General features: G+C 32.2%; 1 protein-coding gene and 1 non-coding gene across 3 annotated transcripts in view; one reads left to right on the top strand and one right to left on the bottom strand.

Moving 5' to 3' along the window:
- Positions 1-19733, bottom strand: part of SEMA3E (semaphorin 3E) — a 247692-nt gene that overhangs the window by 28390 nt on the left and 199569 nt on the right. For both annotated transcript variants that reach the window (XM_033088911.1, XM_033088912.1), the window contains 8 exons: positions 15024-15143; positions 13298-13440; positions 12066-12180; positions 11579-11648; positions 8063-8207; positions 5694-5916; positions 3179-3270; positions 831-872 (listed from right to left, as the gene is read on the bottom strand). In XM_033088911.1, the coding sequence (XP_032944802.1) occupies positions 831-872; positions 3179-3270; positions 5694-5916; positions 8063-8207; positions 11579-11648; positions 12066-12180; positions 13298-13440; positions 15024-15143 (950 nt within the window). The remainder of the gene's footprint in view (positions 1-830; positions 873-3178; positions 3271-5693; positions 5917-8062; positions 8208-11578; positions 11649-12065; positions 12181-13297; positions 13441-15023; positions 15144-19733) is intronic.
- Positions 11066-11172, top strand: LOC117012585 (U6 spliceosomal RNA). The gene has a single exon (XR_004421193.1). It is a non-coding gene; the product is annotated as a U6 spliceosomal RNA (small nuclear RNA).

Here is a 19733-nt window from a genome sequence, read left to right as displayed (position 1 = left end):
TGTACATTACATTATCAGTACTTATTTAGTTTATAACTGGATGTTTGTACCTTTTGATCACCTTCACCAATTTTACCCATCCCCACCCCAAGCCTCTAGCAACCACCAATCTGTTCTCTGTATTTATAAGCTCATTTGAGATATTTTTATGTGTATGTGTGTGTATAAATATATATATATTATATATAATTTATATGTTTTTATATATAATATATATATTTATATATATATTTATACTCACATATACATGTATATATATATATATATATATATATCTCACATATAAGTGAGTTCATACGGTCTTTGTGACTTTATCTCTGATATATATATATATATATATATATATATATATATATATATATATATAGAAAGACATGGAATAAACTGTAGGATATGTTGTTAAGTAAAAAGGGCAAGTGGTAGAACAGTTAACACTGTATGTTCCCATTTGTCTAAACATAAAAAGGTTATTTATGAATTTGAGTAATATATGCATCAACTATTTCTGAGAAATTTACACCAGAAACTGGTACCAGTAAAATGGAGGGGAGGTTTGTGCTTCACTGCACACTCTTTTGTATTACCATCATTACCATTATTTTTGTGAAAACATAAGCAAAAAAAAAAAAATATGGAATAATGTCTTGTGATTATAGAAGTAAATCTACTCTTGTTTACCTTTCTAAAATTAGACAATAAAAACTCGACTACATGTAAATCACTAGATATTATTGTTAGAATAAAACTGTTACTTGTTCATATATAAGCATATGTACTTATGTTCTTCATCCTTTGTGCGCTCATATATAGAGCACACACACACAACTTACTCTCTTTGAAGAAATCTCCATAGAAATAATAGGAACTGGATCCTGAAAATTAAAAAAAAAAAAAAAAGTTTCCATGTTAAGAAAGGAAATAGGAACATACCTTAATATGGTTATTAATTACTTAAAATCATATTATATGTGAATGGGTCTATGCCAAGCCGTCCATAGCTTTCATTTTAGTAAATCCATAGGCAAATGCAATTATTAAAATATAGCTTTCTATTTAACAACCGTTTCTACAAGAGTGGTGCAGACATGTAGATGAGAAAAGTAGTGGATAATTTAAGCAGCTTACCATTTGTTATGGAATGTGATTTTTGTATTTACACTTAAATATTATTCATGCTTTGGAAACTCAAGTATATTTAAATAATAAAACCCCAGTGTTCTTTCTTATAAAGTAGTTGAACCATGACAGTAAAACAGTCACATCTTTGAGTAGGTGTTCTTCCTAACAAACCATGCGATTTTTAATTGTTTTAACCCAAGGCCTAAACAAAGCGCTTTTCTGTTGGAGTTATTGTGGTTAGTCACTCTGAACCCAGGAGGCTCTGTCGTTAGTCACTCTGAACCCAGGAGGCTTTGAACAAGATGAACGACCTCATTGTCGTAGGAATGCACCAGAGGAAGGACCATCTACAATGGCTTTTTCACCCTATGTGTTATTCCAGGGATGGTGACGGAGACACGAGTACATCTAAGGAACACCACAGATTCAGGCCAGTTCTGCAAGTGGAGAAGCAATTGGCAGGGGGGATCCACTCTGTGGATGATTACCCTTAGAAGAATTGCTTTTTGAAAGAAAATATGATCCTCTGTGTCACTTTATAAAAATATTTTAAGCTGCACAACCCTCTATGCATGTGTGCATTCATTTATTCATTCAGGAAAGAACGCTTAAGGGTTTATATGGACAAGACACTATGGTGGATGCTGTTAATATAAGAGGTATGGTCTCTAATATGAAATGAAATCTTACACGGAGGTCCAATATGCGAAATAAACAACAGCATAGCTGCTCTGGTTGAGATAGGAATGTGATTAGCTTTGGGTTTGGCTGTGGGGAATCTAACCTCTGAAATAGCCAAGGTGAAATGAACTGTTTTTTATCAATAAAAATATTTTCATATATATTCATTACATACATATACAATTTTCATTATTTATAGATTGTGTGTGTGCAAATTTGCCTACTGGCTAAAACTTGTTTGTAACCACAATGTCAATACTTGTGTATTGCAGTCATTTGGGGACATTGTAGCCTGTCCCTGTAGCATGTACATGCACAGAGTAGCAAAAAGTTTGAGTTGCCCAACACGCACAGTCTCCGCTGAGCTGATCCAGGCAATACTTTGACTTCTTGTTTCAACTCTCATACTGTAAACAAGAGTCCTCTTGGAACTATTTGGTGATACTTTTGAACATTTGTGTGTTTTCTGTTGGTGATTTTCACATTTAAAATGCTCCCTTAGCATAGTGCTGAAGTGCTCTCTAGGGTTCCGAAGCTCCAAGGCTGTGATGTGCCTTGGAGAAAATACGTGTGTTAAATAAACTTTGCTCAGGCATGAGTTATAGTGCTGTTGGCTGCAAGTTCAATGTTAATCAAAAATATATACTAAATAATGTATCTTTAGACAGAAACACACAATAAACAAGGTTATATATTGATTAGTTAATAAAAATGTTGTGACTAGAGACTCACAGGAAACTAATCCTATATTTCCACTAGGATCAATGGTCTGTATTTACTAATTCAGTGTTCATTATCATGAAGTCTCATGGTAAAGTCTCATGGTAAAGACTATAACTACCACAAATATTGATACTTGACTGTGTGTGTGTGTGTGTGCAACCATGCATATATACAACTCAATTATTTCTGTCTAATTTTGCCATTATTGTTTTGCATTTTTCTCCTTTTTAGTAAATTCTCTGTGTAATTCATATGCTATAATAAAAAGCAGTATACTTGCCAAACCAGAACGTCTCCATTATGAAACTTACTGCTATTTTTTAATTGTCTGTGCTGATAGTACATTTGTACAAGACGAAACTTTACAATAATGATTCTGGAATTCATATGTGATATTAAGTGCTATTTCTTTGAGTCATAGTTCATATATTGAAATTCTTCTCATGCTAAGTAATTACTAGCCTCTACATTTAAATGGTCTATAACAGTATAATAGATGCAGAAGGATTTTAAATAACTCCTCACCTCAATTCACTCTGAATTCACAACACACTTGTTAGAAAAAAAAAATTTGACATACTGTCTTTCCTATTTACAACTTATTTGCAATTGTGTGTAATACATAAATGTTGTCTATGATTTTTACTAAAAATACCTTGAATATCTGAAGCTCTTCTAGAATTACTTCTTCCATTGATTCTGTTTCTTGGTTGTAAATTGTGATTACTTTCAGCACAATTCCATTATCTGTAAGAAAACAAAAGAAGAAATAATCTAGGAGTTTTGTCACAATCTGGTTTTCAAACAATTAAAAACTATGTAGGGACTATGGATTCAAATAAGATTTGAAATCTAGATGCAAGAAACATTTAATCATTGCTACTTAAAACAATGTATTTATGTATTATACTACTTATGTATTCATATTTTCAATTAGCAAAAAAAAATCAACTTTATATGTCTGGCCAAAAAGTAAACCAAATAATACATAATTATTTTTCCAATAATTTGATTCAAAAATGTAATTATAGATTCAGAAATCAAAATATCTTCAGAATTAGTGATATATAACACTGATGCCAAATTATTCTAGCTTCTTCTTTGATGTACGATGAAAGAAAATTTTTTACCTAAAGCTACTTCCCTGGTAAGAAACTACGCTTCTAATCTTAGGGAACAACACACTATAGAAATATATATATGCATGCACCACATATATACATATATATATGCACCACACACAGACTTTTAATAAGAAAAATTTTAAGTATACACCATTGAGAGAATAGTATTATGAGTCCTCCTGAATGAATCATTTAGGTCCCATAATTATCAATAATTTTATAAATTTATATTAATATTATAGAATCCCATCTTATTTTTATTATTCCTGATAATCTGCATTTGTTATTCCCAATAAAAACTTTGATGAGACACTAATTTTCTTGTAAAAATAATTTGGTGTATTGCTAGTAACAACTCAGAAAAAAAATGGTTACTTTGGAAATACTGATCTAAGAGTTTCTATGGTATTTAAGCAATTTGTTTAGAAACTATCAAATCTTATAGTTAGGTTAATAAAATGTGATTACAATAAAATTAATAACAATTACCTGTATTATACACTAAAAGAATGCAAACTTTCATAATTTTTAAAACCAAGCACACATCATAAAATATCCCACAATGATTACATCAAGCCAAAAGCAATGATAAAACTCAAATTATTAATTTGCAACTAATGATTTTATAATAAGGACTCCCTCTGTAGATAGATAGATGGTTAGATACATACATACATACATACATACATACTATTAAAGCATGTGTCTGGCAATTTGGCGGTAAATAACTATCATTTGTGGGATTTTCCAATGTTGTACTCATCACACATTTATTGAATATGTTCTTTTATGCTGAAAAGTTGTGGTCAATAAGATTATGTCTTTGAGTCAAGCATGTTTACATGATAGCATAAGTATATACCCGATATTTCTGGAATTCTCTCAAATAGCTTTGGTCAATCGACCAAGAAAATATGTCTAAAAACGTTCTTGGACTACACTCCAGGATGTTTAAAAATAACATACATTTTTCCATGATTAATTTTATTTTATCAAATATAATCTTGCTTATGAAACTCTTTTCTTTTTTTAACTGTTAGATGTCACTATGACTGAATTCAGGGCCAAGTAATTTTAAGTCTGTTAAAGAAATCCGATGCTTTGTTAATCTTGATCCCACAATGCAGAGCATATTAGGTATTAACATTAACCTTCTAAAATAAATAAATAAAATGTAGCCAGCACCAAAGATCAATTTCTGGAAATCAAATAAATGTTTCCTTACTTAAATCTTTGCTTTTTCAAAAAGTATGACTTAAGAAGCCCAAGTGCCAATATTAATATTATATCCTGATTCCTGATATGGGCATATGCAATGTCTCTTTAGAATTATATGGCTATGATTCATGTAATGTATGGTAGAACGCTTACTCTCCTAAGTAGCAACTGTGCTTGACAGAATTTGCTACATATTATCCTGGATGTTACAAGATTCCAAGTTCTCTTCCACAGCTAGAGCTATTAAATGGCACTAATTGAAATTATAGATTTATTTGATATTTTTGCTTTTAGCATATTGATTACATTTTATTTTATTAATAAAGGATATTGTAGCTTTGGTCTACAAGTTTACCTCCACTACGGGTAACACTTGGCCTGTTTGGTACAAATGATTAATTTTGGTGGGCCTAATAAACATTGTTGTGATTAAAAGTTTAGGTGAAGTTATTTTCCCAAATGTTTGAGAAATCTTGAAATGTTACCAAGACGCAGAAGGTGGCGAGGGAGCTGGGGAATGACAGGAGAACTACCGTCGCTATGGCTTCCTACGTTCTCTATGATAACTTCTACTTGGAACCAGCTTTGTGTATTAACATCAATTATTCCTTCACTTATTTGTTAAAAAGTATTAAGTATTGACCATGTATTAGTAATTATGTGCTGTAATTACCCCAAATCCTCTCTTCCACTGTAGCAAATAAGCAGCGTACAAAGAGGTAATGGATCCAAAGGAGATTTGCTGATAGGTGTTATTTTTTAATATTAATAATAGTATTGCTTTTATGGCTCAATTTAAATATTTCTGAGTCTTTCTAATCTCCTTACCTGTCCCAATAAACAAGACATCATATTGTCCATCCTCCGCTTCTACTCGATCCACTGCTATTTGTTTCAGGTTATATTTTCCATCTGTTTTTACCAGTATTGGTTTTTTATGGGCAGGTTTTATAGGCTGGTACATAAGTGGATGGCTTCTCGCAAATCGGATAGCATCATCGGGATAGTCTTTCGTGGTCCCGTACCTCCCTCCATTCACTTTGCTGGCACACTGAAATACAAATGGATGAGGTCTTTTTTTTTTTTTTTTTTGCCCGAAACCTGAAGAGCAAATTTATAATCAATTATGAGAAGAGCTAAACTGAGTATGTTCAGTTCATTAACTGTGAATTTAGAAACATTTAGTAAGCATATATTCCTCATTACAGGAATGAAATCTACATTAAAAATTGCAAGAATAGCCTGAATTATTTCAAATGTGCAGCACTAGAAATACACAAAAAGCAGAGAAATTCTGGAAAAATGAGGTATATGTAATATTGGTACAGTCTGGAGGTGGTAAATAGTGTAACATCATAAATGCTATCATTGTTTTCCATTTCCTATAATTTATTTCTTCACATGATAAATTACATTTTGAAGGTAAACATCGTATTGTTCATAGCAAAACACAAACCTCTTTGTCTGCTAAATCTCGCTCTCCCCATGTTAAGGATCATGGCACAAAATAGCTTTCCTATTATTGAGACTCTGATAATAGGATTGGTGATGGTTCCAATTGGCTCAATAACTATAGACTTTAGTAGTGTAATATAGAAACATATTCAAATTCCATCATTATTAAGGAAAAAAAACTTTCTGTTCCACTATAATCTGTATGAATTTATATCATTTTTAGATGGAGTAGACACAATAAATTGAGAAAACCAGAAATATTTGCTATAATGTCTCAATTCTTAAACCACTGCTTCTAAAAGTAAATATTCAACAGCACCTTAAGTTACTTCTTGGAACATCTTTAACTATGTTGAATCATGTTTGTTATTAAGTGCTCCCTCATTTCACATATTTTCTTCCAGAACCAGCAGCAATTGAAATGATTATCATGATAAAAATTTTCCACTTTAGAGTATAAATACAGCAGTTTAGTAATCAGATTCTGCAAAGAGGGCATTTTTAATGGTTTGTTTTAAAAATTCAGGCCATATTTCTTAATTTGGCATGAATTTTTCACTTGAGTGTCCTTTCATGATGTATAATTGGAAACATTTTGGACCAGCCTGGAAGCAGTTCAGTAACCAGTTACTTCCTCCAAATCTCCTTTAATACCATGTGGTTTCAAGAAGCATTTCCAACAAAGCCACAGGATTGGGCTTTCTCCATTTAAATTGTAATTTCAATCAATAGAGTGAAATAAAATATACTTTATGTCTTACTGGAAGTCATAATTTTAAGCTAGCGAGAGAGAGTGATTGAAATGGTAAAGCCTTATACACTTGTTAATGGAGGTAAGGTTTGTTTCCACTTTGGATTTTGGCTCTGCAAAAACAGTTTCTACTTGACTTGCAAGTACTTGTGGAATCAGCACAGTGATGGGTTTTCACCAGCTGCTCGTAAAAGACTAGGCTTTGATTTGCATGACAGGTTAAATGTTCTCCATGGCTCATATGGCATATACAACGATCATACTTCTTTCCAACCTAGTTGTACGCATGATACATGATACAAAACCATCATTGTCATCATCGTCATTTTTAGATAGAGGCACAATTAGAAGCACAAAAGTCTGAATGGCTAGTTAGGGAGAAGTTTGGTAGCACCAGTTCAGAGGCAAGTGGTGGGACTTCCTATGCTCTAATAACACTTCTTTATTGGCACTTTTCTTCTAGGAGCCAACAAGGATGTTCAATGAGAGCCTAAGTATTCTGAGGAGGCAGAGAAAAAGCTTCTTTTAGATATACAATAGTGAGAAAGTTTGAACTGTGGAATTTAGGCTGAACGAAATATTAGAATATAAAAATGTGGTTATAGTCTCCTGCTTGGAAATTATATGTGGCACTGATTCTTCTGAAGAGGATGGGAAGTATATGACGCGCCTTTTATTGGATGTTTCTGTATTCACCAGTACCCTTAAAAAAAAATTTTAGTGGCACTACATAACCAAAATATCAATGATAATATATACTTTATAATACTGCTGAGATGTACCCCCCATTGACTATTTTCACTAAAGAACAAACATATAACTATATATAAACAGTTATATTTCTTTATCATACAAGTGATCAAGCATATTTTAGGTGTAGAATTTCCAATTGTTTAATGCAACATTTTGTAAAGCATCTAAAACAGTGAACAAAACAGACTTACTGAAAGTCTTTAAAAACAAGAATACTTTGTTAAATGCCTAAACTTACAGAACCAGGCCTGGGATAAGGGACTTTTCCTTCGTAGAGTGACCAGTGGTACTCAGGTCCTTCTTTATGTGCGTACGGTCCATTAAAAGCTGCCCGGATGCTAGACATATGATAGACACATATAGCATGCCCTCTAAATATATTACTGAAAAACACCAAAAAAAAAAGATAATTACTATTCTGGAACTGACGAGGACGTCACCTACTCAAACCCTCCAGACTACATACATAAGGATGACATCTTTTGGGTTAAAAAGCTGCAACCTCTTAAGGATACGATATTCTAGAAATATGAACCATTGCAATATTTTAAGTATTGAAATTCCAAAACTTACCATTTCTTTGCCAATTTATTATAATAAATTTAAAATGACATTGTTAGAATAAAAAAAAAAGTCCTTCGTTGTGTCACTTCACTTTATTATTGCTGAATCTTAGATTGTGTTTTTACCTTTTTTATTAAGGAAGATATGGCCTTAATATTTAATAAGATTCACTCCCAGTTGAATTATTCATCTTAAGGTTGTTATCTCCTTGTATGTTGTTCCATGTTCAGAATAGACAGAATAGACAGTGTTCCCCTAATCACCATGCTGTTAATATTGCTACATATTCTATTTGAATTTTATTAGTTTCTCAGTGTATATGATATGAATAACAAGCTAAAGTCTCATTTGGGGATTAAAGTCTCAAAATTTGGGGATTTGTTCCATTCTTGACTTTAAGAAACTTGCTGTATGTTCCTTCCTCCAGGTCACTGAAAACTGTGCTATAGTGGAAAGATGATTGTACTGAACTAGGTTAATTTGCTGAAAGTGATTTAAACTATATAAAACTCAGATTCTTTACCTCCAGAACTAGGAACAACTGAAATTATTCTCTTGATTTTTTTTTTTTTACTTGAAGAGAATAAAAACAGTAGTTGACTAACTATGGCGAGTTTTATGCAAGAAGATTCTGCAAAAGGACATTTTTAAATAATGTGTTTTAAAAGTCTGATGCATTTTCTTAATTTGGCATGATCTGAATGAATTCTAACACTTCCCTAGCTCCCTCATTGTTAGAATCAAAATAATTAAGGTTTGTGCAAGTGCTTTGCAAAATGCCAAGTTCTTCATAAATATAAAAGCTCTTACACCCTGAGACACCTGTAGAGCAGCAGTTGTATTACTGTCTTAGGACATCAATTCACACATTTTATAAAACACCTTGAAGCAATTGGAAATGCCTACGATAGTGAGAAAACCAGAGATAGTCTCATAAAAAAGTGGCAATAAACCTTTGATCACCAGGCTACAGATATCAACCCTTATGTCAGGTAACAGCTGGGAAACCTTTTTCTCAGATTTATGTATAAATTGAACAGTCAAAATTGAAATTATGGAAGAAAATAATGTCTTGTCTTTGAAATCTAGATAGATCCACTATGCTATCATTTAGGAGAGTAGCTTATACACTGATTATACTAACCCATAGAAAACTATGCCGAATATCCTATAGCTTGTATTTGCCACATAAAGACATGAAATTATCATGCAATGCATAAACTCTTCACTGGCATAAGGGAGAAGATGAAGTTAAAAAAGTTAGGGATTTCCTATGGACTGTGATAATTGGCAATCTACATTAACTACTTTTCTTTGCATCAAGGAACAATTGATAGCAAAATTGTTTCCATGTTTCTCTGTTGAAGAAAAGGTCTCCTTACAATAGCACGAAACTAATAAAATGAGCGTATTTATTTATTTATTTATTTATTTCAAAGTGAGCGTAAGAAATCACTTGCTGAAAAACTAAATGAAAGCTTTGTGGCGAGACCCTAAGCAAGTAAGTTATACATGATTATATCACACTTTAAAGTCAATGCAATGCAAACGAGGAACTGAGTTCTATCATCTGATTCCTGTCAAGAGAATTGAGGCAAATTCTTTCTTTCTTCTTCCAGTCATCTCACCTCCACACTGCTTTATTTGGAAAGACGCTCAGCAAATATTATTTATCAATTTCAACCAAACCAACTCTAATAATATTTTTATTCATGAATCAACACACATGGAATAATATGTGATTCATTTTTCCAGCACTCTTCAAAACATACAAAATATAAAAACACAAAAAAGAAAAACGATAAATTACAAGCCCTAAACATGAACAGCTTATTTAACGTGGAAGGCAAATCACAAACATGTATTCACTCTGAATCTACATAGGAATCGGACAACCAGAGTAAAGGGTGAGTCGAGTGTTTTGTGATTAAGGAACAAAGAACACTTCTTGAAGATGACAATCAACAAGTATTGGAGAACTGATGTAAATCAGTGTTGGAAGAGACAGTCATCTGAAGCAAGAGAAGTGGATAAATAAAATCACAGTGATGGGAACTAATAGAGGAGACACTGAGATTCTGTCAAGGTGTTACTTGGTCAAAAGCAGAGCATTAGAGTGCTTAGAGGAAAAACTTCCAAAGCTGAGTGGGTAACAGTTGATAGAGGACCTTGAGGGCCTGACTTGGGAAATGTTATACAATGATTAAAATAATTATCTTATTTGTTTCTCTTGCCTTCAGAGTCAAATTCACAAATAAATCAGACAAAAAAAGGACAAAAACTTTATGATTTCACTCATATGTGGAATATAAAACAAAAAAGAAATAAATGAGCAAAACAAACTACCAGAGGAAAAGAGGGGTAGGGGAGGGCAAAATGGGGAAAGGCAGTCAAATTATGGTGATGGATAGAAATTAAGACTTTTGGTGGTGAGCATGCTATAGTGTATACAGAGAATGAACTATAATGTTGTGCACTGGAAGCTTATGTTAACCAGTGCCACGTTAATAAAAAAAAATCATCTTAGACTCTATAGCACGGAACTAATATCTTATAAACTGTATGGGAAAAAAAATCTGTTATAGGTGTGAGAAAGAAGAAATTAAGAGGATGCTGGGATATTTCAAATAAAAACAAAGATCTAGATTGAGATTGTGGTTTTAAAAATGGAAGAATAGTGCTTGCTTTGGCAATACATATACTAAAATTTGAATGATACACAGAAAATTCACATGACCCCTGCGCAAAGATGACACACAAATCTGTGAAGCGGTCCCTATTTCGCAGGAAGGTTTGACCGTCATGTTTCAGCCCCTGAGCACTTACACAGTGTGTATGATTTTAATGTGTAGTCAGTGGTCTGCTTTGTCGTAAATATCTTTAAGTTTTTCTTCATTGGTACAATAGTCCCCCTTTATCTGTGGTTTCACTTTCCATGGTTTCAGTTACCCACAGTCATCTACAGTCCAAAAATATGAAATGGAAAATTCCAGAAATAAACAATTCATAAGTTTAAAAAAAATGAAAGAGCAATTGCAAACATGGGAGAACAAAGAGAATTTGGTGACTTACAAAATATAGAAAGGGAGAATGACAATGGGTGGATACTATTATAGTATTTCCAAGTTACACAGTCAAGGGGTGAGGCATATTTTGTTTCATGTTTTTATTAACCATGTAAATTTCTCACCTGGTAGTGTTAAAGAGTCCAAATATCACTGGGTTCTTATGATCTCTGGTAGGCAGCAAAAATACATCCTCTGAAAAATTAAACATCATTACATTAGTCCTCTTTGCATTTGAAGAAAACATATTGACATAAAACAGTTTAGAACTCATTAAAGATTTTAAGATATTATTTTTCACATACAGTCATACGACCATGCTCATATCACAATAGAGTGAAACATTTCGTTTTTCAGGGTGGCTTTGAACTGAGTCTCAAAGGAAAAATAAGAAGTGCTGACTCTAAGCTAGTAAGATGGGTCTCTTTTTCTTCCTGTAACTCCTTTGCCCCACCACGTGGACCTGGCCAAAATGAAAAAAACTAAACTTACTCTAAGTTAGACAGAAGTCAAACACTGCAAAAAGCAAGTTTTCCATGTGTGCTAGAGACAGTGAGGGTTACAGAGAAGCGTATAAATCAAAGATTAAAATTTAATTCTCCCAATATTTACCTAATTCATCAAAATATGTATCAATCCCATTCATTCCTGGTACTGAGCAAACCAGTCTCGCTTTTAGGAAAGTGCTCCACTTATTCACCAGTATTCTCTGTCCTCCCACATCATTCTGCGAAAAACAAAACAAAGGTAAGTGGGTGCATAAAGAACTTTTACTGACAATAGATTTTGTATTATTAAACAGGAAGACTTGTCACTTAATGTGAAAAATTTAGCATAATCCTCAAATAGTAACATAAATGGGATTCGCATACATTTTATTTTTTTTTTAGGTTTGCATATTTAACCTGGTCAGTGTACTTTCACTCTGGTCCATTAAATACACATTCCATGAATAAAACAATGTCAATAGAGTGCTCTCTCCTAAACAAAGTAGTAGCTTTTATGGTACAATAATAACCTTTATTATACTATTGATAAATAATTTGTTTATCTCATCAATATGGAAGCATCCATTCCTTTTTTCTTTTACAAAAAGAATTTCAAATAAACACACACAAACACACATACATAAAACATACATATAACGTATATTTGCATTCACACACACTATACCAGGGGTGCCAAAAAAATGTATACACATGACTTGTATTCATCTTTTGGTATAGTATATTGAGTATTACAATTTTAATACAGATTTTTCCATTCTTAAAATGTGTATACATTTTTTTGGCACCTTCTGTACATACATACATATATGTACAAGGACATGTACAAATCTCTTATAAAGTTTACTCTTAAATATCTTCTTAAATAGCAAAGTAGCTTTCCATTTGCATTATTAGCAATATATTGCTATTACAGTTGGATTTAAATGTCCCAAATAATCTATCTGAATATCCAACAAACTACAGATGTTTTTTCTACAGAATTAACCAACTGAATTGTTTAAACATAAGCAAATTACTTTAAAAATTTTGATTAAATTAATTTTTTTGAAATGATGCTCCAACTTCTGTGGCAAAAGAAGTACAGCTTAATATATAGATTATTTCTTCTCCACATAGCTTTGAAAATGTGGAGAATCATACAAAATGCAAAGCTCTTTTAGAAGAAAACTTTCAGTAGATATGACGGATAAAGATTAGATAGCAAATGCAAATTTTAGGCAGCCTACAGAAATAACAGAAAATAGTTTAAAATAGAGACCTATTACAACATTAACAAAGGCCTGCCCATAAACTGTGAGATAAGCAAGCTTAATGAGAGACAAATGTATTTCTCACCATGCAAAGTCGCCCCACTCTGGTGTAAATTGCATGGGCATTGTGTTCTGCCTCCAGGGCCTTCTCAGTAAAAAAGAAATACACTTTGTTGTCATCTCGGTCTTCATTGTCAGGAATCATATATGCACCTACAAATTTTGGTTCTACAGAAGGAAAAAAATAAAAGAAAAGTGAAATAGTTATTACAACAAAATAATGTATTTTAATAAATTATGTATCACATGAAAGCTTCAGTTTAACTTTCATTATTTAGGAAGAAATGAAATATTTTCCTTGAAATTTTATATTAAACATTAAAAATCATGTAGATATCTCCATTTTATATGCAATTAACAGGTTTTTTAAAAAAACATTAGAGGGTAATTTAATTGGAAAATAAAAGAGTCAAGTAAGAAATAAATAATTTTGAACACCATATATTACAGACTTGAACTGCATTCAGAGAAGTACAGGTTAAGGGCATTACGATGGTAAGCGCCATTATTTTGTCCCATATATATAAAAGTCAGTGTAAACATATGAAAAATATTTCACTAAGGAAGTCTACCATTATTTATTTTATTTTTATTTTTTTTACATTAAAACACTATTTTTAGAGCAGTTTTAGTGTTTTTTTAAATATCATCTATTGCTTTATTAATTACCTATTTTTTTATTAGTTTCAGGTGTACAAAACAGTGTAATAGACATTTCACCCCTCATAGTAATAACCACCCTCCCCCAATCTATTGTCCCTCTGACATCGTATATATCTATTACAATTCCATTGATTTTATTCCCTATGCAGTACTCCATATCCTGTGACTATATCCATATCCATCTATCTATCTATCTATCTATCTATCTATCTATCTATCTATCTATATATAGTTGACATACAATATTATTCAGCTTCAGCTTCAGGTGTACACTACAGTGGTGGTCAGGCATCTACACCATCCATGAAGTGGTCTCCTTAATAAGACATGTGCCCATCTGACACCCTACAAAATCTTTACATACATTTTTATATTCATAAATTATCTAGCAAGCTAGCATCATGGAAGACCATTTTGATTTTAAGAAAGAAAATGTAAGTTTTTGTGTTTGTAGTCTAAGGTATCTGAGTGAATGACCTTTGATGGATATGGTAGGTCAAATGTTTTAATAATAACATGCTGCCAATAATGACTATGCACTTCAAATCTTAACAAAAAGGCTGAAAACAATGAAAATGATCACCATAAAATTATGCCTTAGTTCCTACATCTACCACTGTGCCAAAACATAAAAATTATTCCTTGTAAAGAATCTTATGTCAGTAAATGGTTAGTGATTTTCCTAGAGTTGTATCTCTAAAGTGCAATATGATCCTATTAAAACAAACAAAGCAAAGCAATCAATTAATACCAAATTGTACCAATTGTTAAAACAACTTATTGAATGAAAGGGTTTTTCACTGTTCATGGATTTGCTTTGTTTTATCCATTTAAATTCTGATTTCTAAGCATTGCTATTAATGCATATTGGTTTTATAATAGAGCCAATCCATTTTGGTGTAAAATGATATACACATATCGTGTATAATATTTGAATTCACAAATAGTGCTAATTTTACAAGTTTCAAACTTTTTAAAAACTATAAATTACGTTTGTCGTTACCATCAAAATGGCAAATTTCCTATGAGTTCTAGACTTATGTTCCACTGTGATTTACATATGAGTTCTCTTTTCTCTTCAGCCCTACCTTTCAGTAGGCGCTCGTCATCATGCTCGGTGCGAATATGGGCCAGTCGTCCCATGCTCCGGAAGATGGCAGCATCTCTGCTCCAGTAGTCACTGTAGAGTCCAGCAAACAATTCACTACCTGCAGGGAAACATCAGTTAAAAAATATGTCAGTGCTTGTTTCTGGTTTCTGGATCGGAAGACGGTGTATAAACCACAATTACATTAAACACATCTAGGTTTACCACGAATATGACCTTATGAAAACAATATTACTGCTGAGGGCATGCATGGTATAGTCAGACTGCCAGTTTCAATTCTGACTCTGCCACTTACCAGCTGTGTGAACTTGGGCAAGTTGTTTAACCTCTCAGTTTCCTCTTTTATAGATAGGAATAGCATCCAAAATGGTTAGGGTAAAGAACTTAAAAGAGTAGCTGGCACATACAAAGACCTATGAGTATTTGATAAATAACCTGGTTTGATCTTATTTTATGAAGCGTCTTTTAATCTTCATATCATCAGGGTATTTTATTATTATTATTATTACTACTACTACTACTACTACTATTGGTATTGTATGTGAGCCAACTAACTCAATTCCTTTATGTAACAAGAAATTGCTTCTATTAACAGGATTTTAGTGCGGGAACTACACAGTCTGATAATGTTGTATACAATCCAATTAGTTGTCATTTAATTTGTAAGTTTATGGCTTAGTTAGGAAAGCAATAAAGAGTTCATAATTTAGTTGGACAGTCAACAGAATGAATGAAGTTAGCTGACATATGTGGTGGAGGTTGCAGGCTTAAAATCAGACCGAGGAGGGGGAGGAACATGGTAAAAGACAATAAAAAGGGTCAAATACATGGTGATGGAAGGAGAACTGACTGGGTGGTGAGCACACAATGTGATATATACATGATGTATTATAGCATAGTACACTTGAAACCTATGTAATGTTACTAACCATTGTCACCCCAACAAATTTAATTAAAAAAAAAATTAGACCAAGGAAAATACAAATATATGCAGTGTCTCAAGAAATGACAACGTGGTTGGAGCTAGTCAGAAAGACAGACATTAAAATAGCTTATGAGAAGAGAAAGAAAAAGTTTAACAACTAGAAAAATAACATAAGGATGTAACTGGAACTCCAGAAAGAACAGCTCTCAAACATAGGGACTTGGGGTCCTCTTTTGTCAAAGTGACAACAAAAGGTAAACAGTGTGCCCATTAGTGGTGCCAGAAGGATTATCCTGGGCTGATGCAGCTCAGGTGTCCTGTCCCAGGCAAGATCTCTGACCAAGAAGCAAATGATGGGCACAGTATTGGAAACAGCAACCTCCATTTAGGGTGGTAAAAATATTTTTTAATGAGTGTCATGTAACAGTGGGCAAAACTACAGAAATGATGAGTACACTAAATCAAAGTATTAGTGCTTTTCTGTTACATGTGGAATGTGTACATAGGTATACGCATGATATTTAAAGTGCTTTAAAGTTTAAGAGAATTCAAATTAACTGTATTTCCAATTTAATATGTCTTAACTGTACACTGAATTTTAGAATTATTAAAGTTACAGGTATAAAAATATGACCAAGCATATAAACAGAATTTGAGAGAACTTGAGTGCCATATTTATATATTTTATTGATCAGATTTTTTTAAAAAAATGTTGTAATATTTATAAAAGTTTTTCCCTAAGGTGAGGCCTTTACAATTTCTAAAAGCTTGACCAGATTAAATACATTTGTATGGTTTAAAATTTGAGAAAGTAATCAACTGAGTTATAAATAGGACACTTTGTAAGGAAGTTTATTTTTAACTTGAGTTAAGTGACTTAATTTTTAAAAAGTGAAGATGTTTGCTAGTTATACCAGATTTAGAAATAGAATGGGATATACATTGAATTCAAAAGCTTAAGAAAAATAAGTTTTTAGAAATGTTATTATAATAAACTATTTTTCATTTCTCAAAATTCACTATGGATACTTAAAAACTGTATAGGATACAATAAAATACAGGTTTCCCACAAAAGAATTCATTTTATAACTATACATGTTATATAAGAAACAGAAAAGGGGAGGAAGGGAAGGGAAGGAGAGAAGAGAGACAGAAGCAAATGTGATATAATATTAACAACTTGTGAATCAAGGTAAATGGTACAGGTGTAAATATTACTCCTCTTTCAACTTTTCTTTGTGTTTGAAAATTTCCAAGATAACAAATTATTCCTAAAAAAGAGTTATATTTGTTGAGTTCATTCCACATATTTAATATATGCTAAATGAGAGGAATAACAAGGAAAATAACAAAAACTGGAAAAGATGCTTCTTTACATCTGGACTTAAGAAAATATAACTTGGTAGAGAAAGTTATACCGGAGCTCTTATGAAGACACATTCTTTGGTAATAGATGGGGAAAAGAGCAACATAATTTATATCAAAGTCAACTAGTGTTAGTTGTCATTGGAAGCAATTTCTTGTTATAACTAGAAATTTTAAATCCAAATGTGGAGAAAGAGTATTTTAAGATAAAATGCATTCAGTGGTTAAGGACATGAACCATACTTGGGATTCTGTACTTCTTGAACATGAATTAAAGAGTCACGCTGAAGTCATTAAGAGGCCTTGGGATCATCAACTCGATGGCATAAATGAATGACTTGACTATAAAAGAGTTAATTGATTGTTGAACCACCACAGTATTCTCCTGAGATGTTTTTGTTTTTAATTATTATACTTGATTACATTTCCCATTTAAAATACAAAGGTCATTTTGTAAAATTGTTCTCAATGTGACTTATTTTTCTAATATTGACTGGGCTGAACGTTTAATATAGTGAGGACAAAATATAGACTTCTTAAAAATCATGGCAGTTTTCTATTTCACAAGTTTTTAATATTTCATTTCCTAAAATACTGCTTGAACTTTGATATCTGAAAATGTTATGATTATGGGAAACTAATCTTCATATTAGTCTACATCAATTATATTGCACTTATCCCAATTTGGAATATTATTTCAAAGTTCTACTTGTTTTAATCAATTCAATAAACTTAACAAACAAGTACTCCTTGGGACCACTAGATGGCAACCCTATGATACCAAATAATGATAAACCCAAGGGCAGCTTATCTACACAAAGGAAACAAAAAAAGAAAAAGGATGATATATTACCAATTTACCCAATTTCCCTTTTTGTACCCAGATAAAAGAAAATAGTTTGTGAACAATTCAAATAACACAATGTGAACTTCAAACTTAGACTTCAAAGAAGCTAAACAGGTGCCCAAATCTATATGCTATGTAAACTGAACCAAATGTGTTTCTGTTGGAAATGTTAGATTTTCCTCAGAAGGAAAAGATTCTCCTTTCTTATCTTATTATCAGAGTGAAGAACAAAATAAATTCATAGTAATAGATAATACTTATGTTTGGTAAAATACTTTCTTAAGAAAAAATAAACACTCTAGAAAAATAATAAATTAGAATAAGCACAAATGTTACCTAATAGTAATTAAATGAGTAAAAATACCATCATTATAATAATTGAGAGTATTTACAGTAAATACATGAGGTGTAATTGAAAACTTTAAGATTATAACCATTTGGTATAGTTAGAGAAAATCTGTGCATCAATATCTTGGTACTTTATAGAGCACAAAAATAACATCTGGATAAATCATATTTTCAGGGATGAAAAAGAAAAAATTTCATATTAATAGTAAAATATGTCTTAGAGTTTCAGTGATAAGAACAGAACTACCCGGTTTTTTAGTTTTCTACATAGAGAAGGGGATACTTTACAACTCATTTTATGAAGCCAGCATTGCCCCAATACCAAAATCAAGCAGAGACAATGCAAAAAAAAAAAAAGAAAAAAGTAGTAACCAATGGTTCTCATGAATGGTGTACACACACACACACACACACACACACACACACACACACGCTACATAGTAAATCATATCTGAAATATATAAAAAGTCTAGGTCTATGAAGACATGATATTTAATAAATTTATTAGCTTAGCCATAATTAACTGGTATAACCTATTTTGATATTCTGACCACAAATAATCATTTGATTTTTATGCCATATATTATTTTTCATTGTTGTAGCACTGGCTTCTGGTGGTAACTGATGTTACGTTAATTTTAGATGGTCCAGTGTGGTTATAATTTAAAAATAACACATCTGCAGGGTATTTTGACAGGTGAATGTAACTTATTGTTGTCATGCTCAACAATAGTTTCTATGTACAGATACAAGAATAGTGGGAATAGTTCTGCATTGGAAATCTGGCAAACTAAGCTTCCAGCTCAAAATCTGCTGTTTGACCTTAGCAAAACCGTTCAACATTTCATGGTCTCAGTACCTGTAAAATCAGAGACCTACATGTGATTTCTTGAGCCTGCCAAACATTTATATTCTCTCTGCTGCCCTTATGTTGGCCTAGAATTCTTCACCTCCTTTCCCACTTCACCTCCCATTTACCTGACTATTGCCCACTTTCTTCACGAAGCCTTCCCTGACCAAACTGTTGTTAGTTTCATGGTGTCTACTACCACTATAGCCCCTGTGCCTATTTCTATCATATTGCTCATTCTACTATATTTGACTCCTTATGTGTCTGACATGCTAGACTGTAGACTAGCATTCTTCAAAAAGTCTAGAATGTAGACATCTTGATGTGTCTTATGTATTATTTTGTCCCCGTATCT

This window comes from Rhinolophus ferrumequinum, chromosome 20, assembly GCF_004115265.2.
Source record: "Rhinolophus ferrumequinum isolate MPI-CBG mRhiFer1 chromosome 20, mRhiFer1_v1.p, whole genome shotgun sequence".
NCBI classification, from domain to species: Eukaryota; Metazoa; Chordata; class Mammalia; order Chiroptera; family Rhinolophidae; genus Rhinolophus; species Rhinolophus ferrumequinum.
Note: the sequence above shows the minus strand (reverse complement) of the source record. Positions and strands in the feature narration are given on the sequence as shown.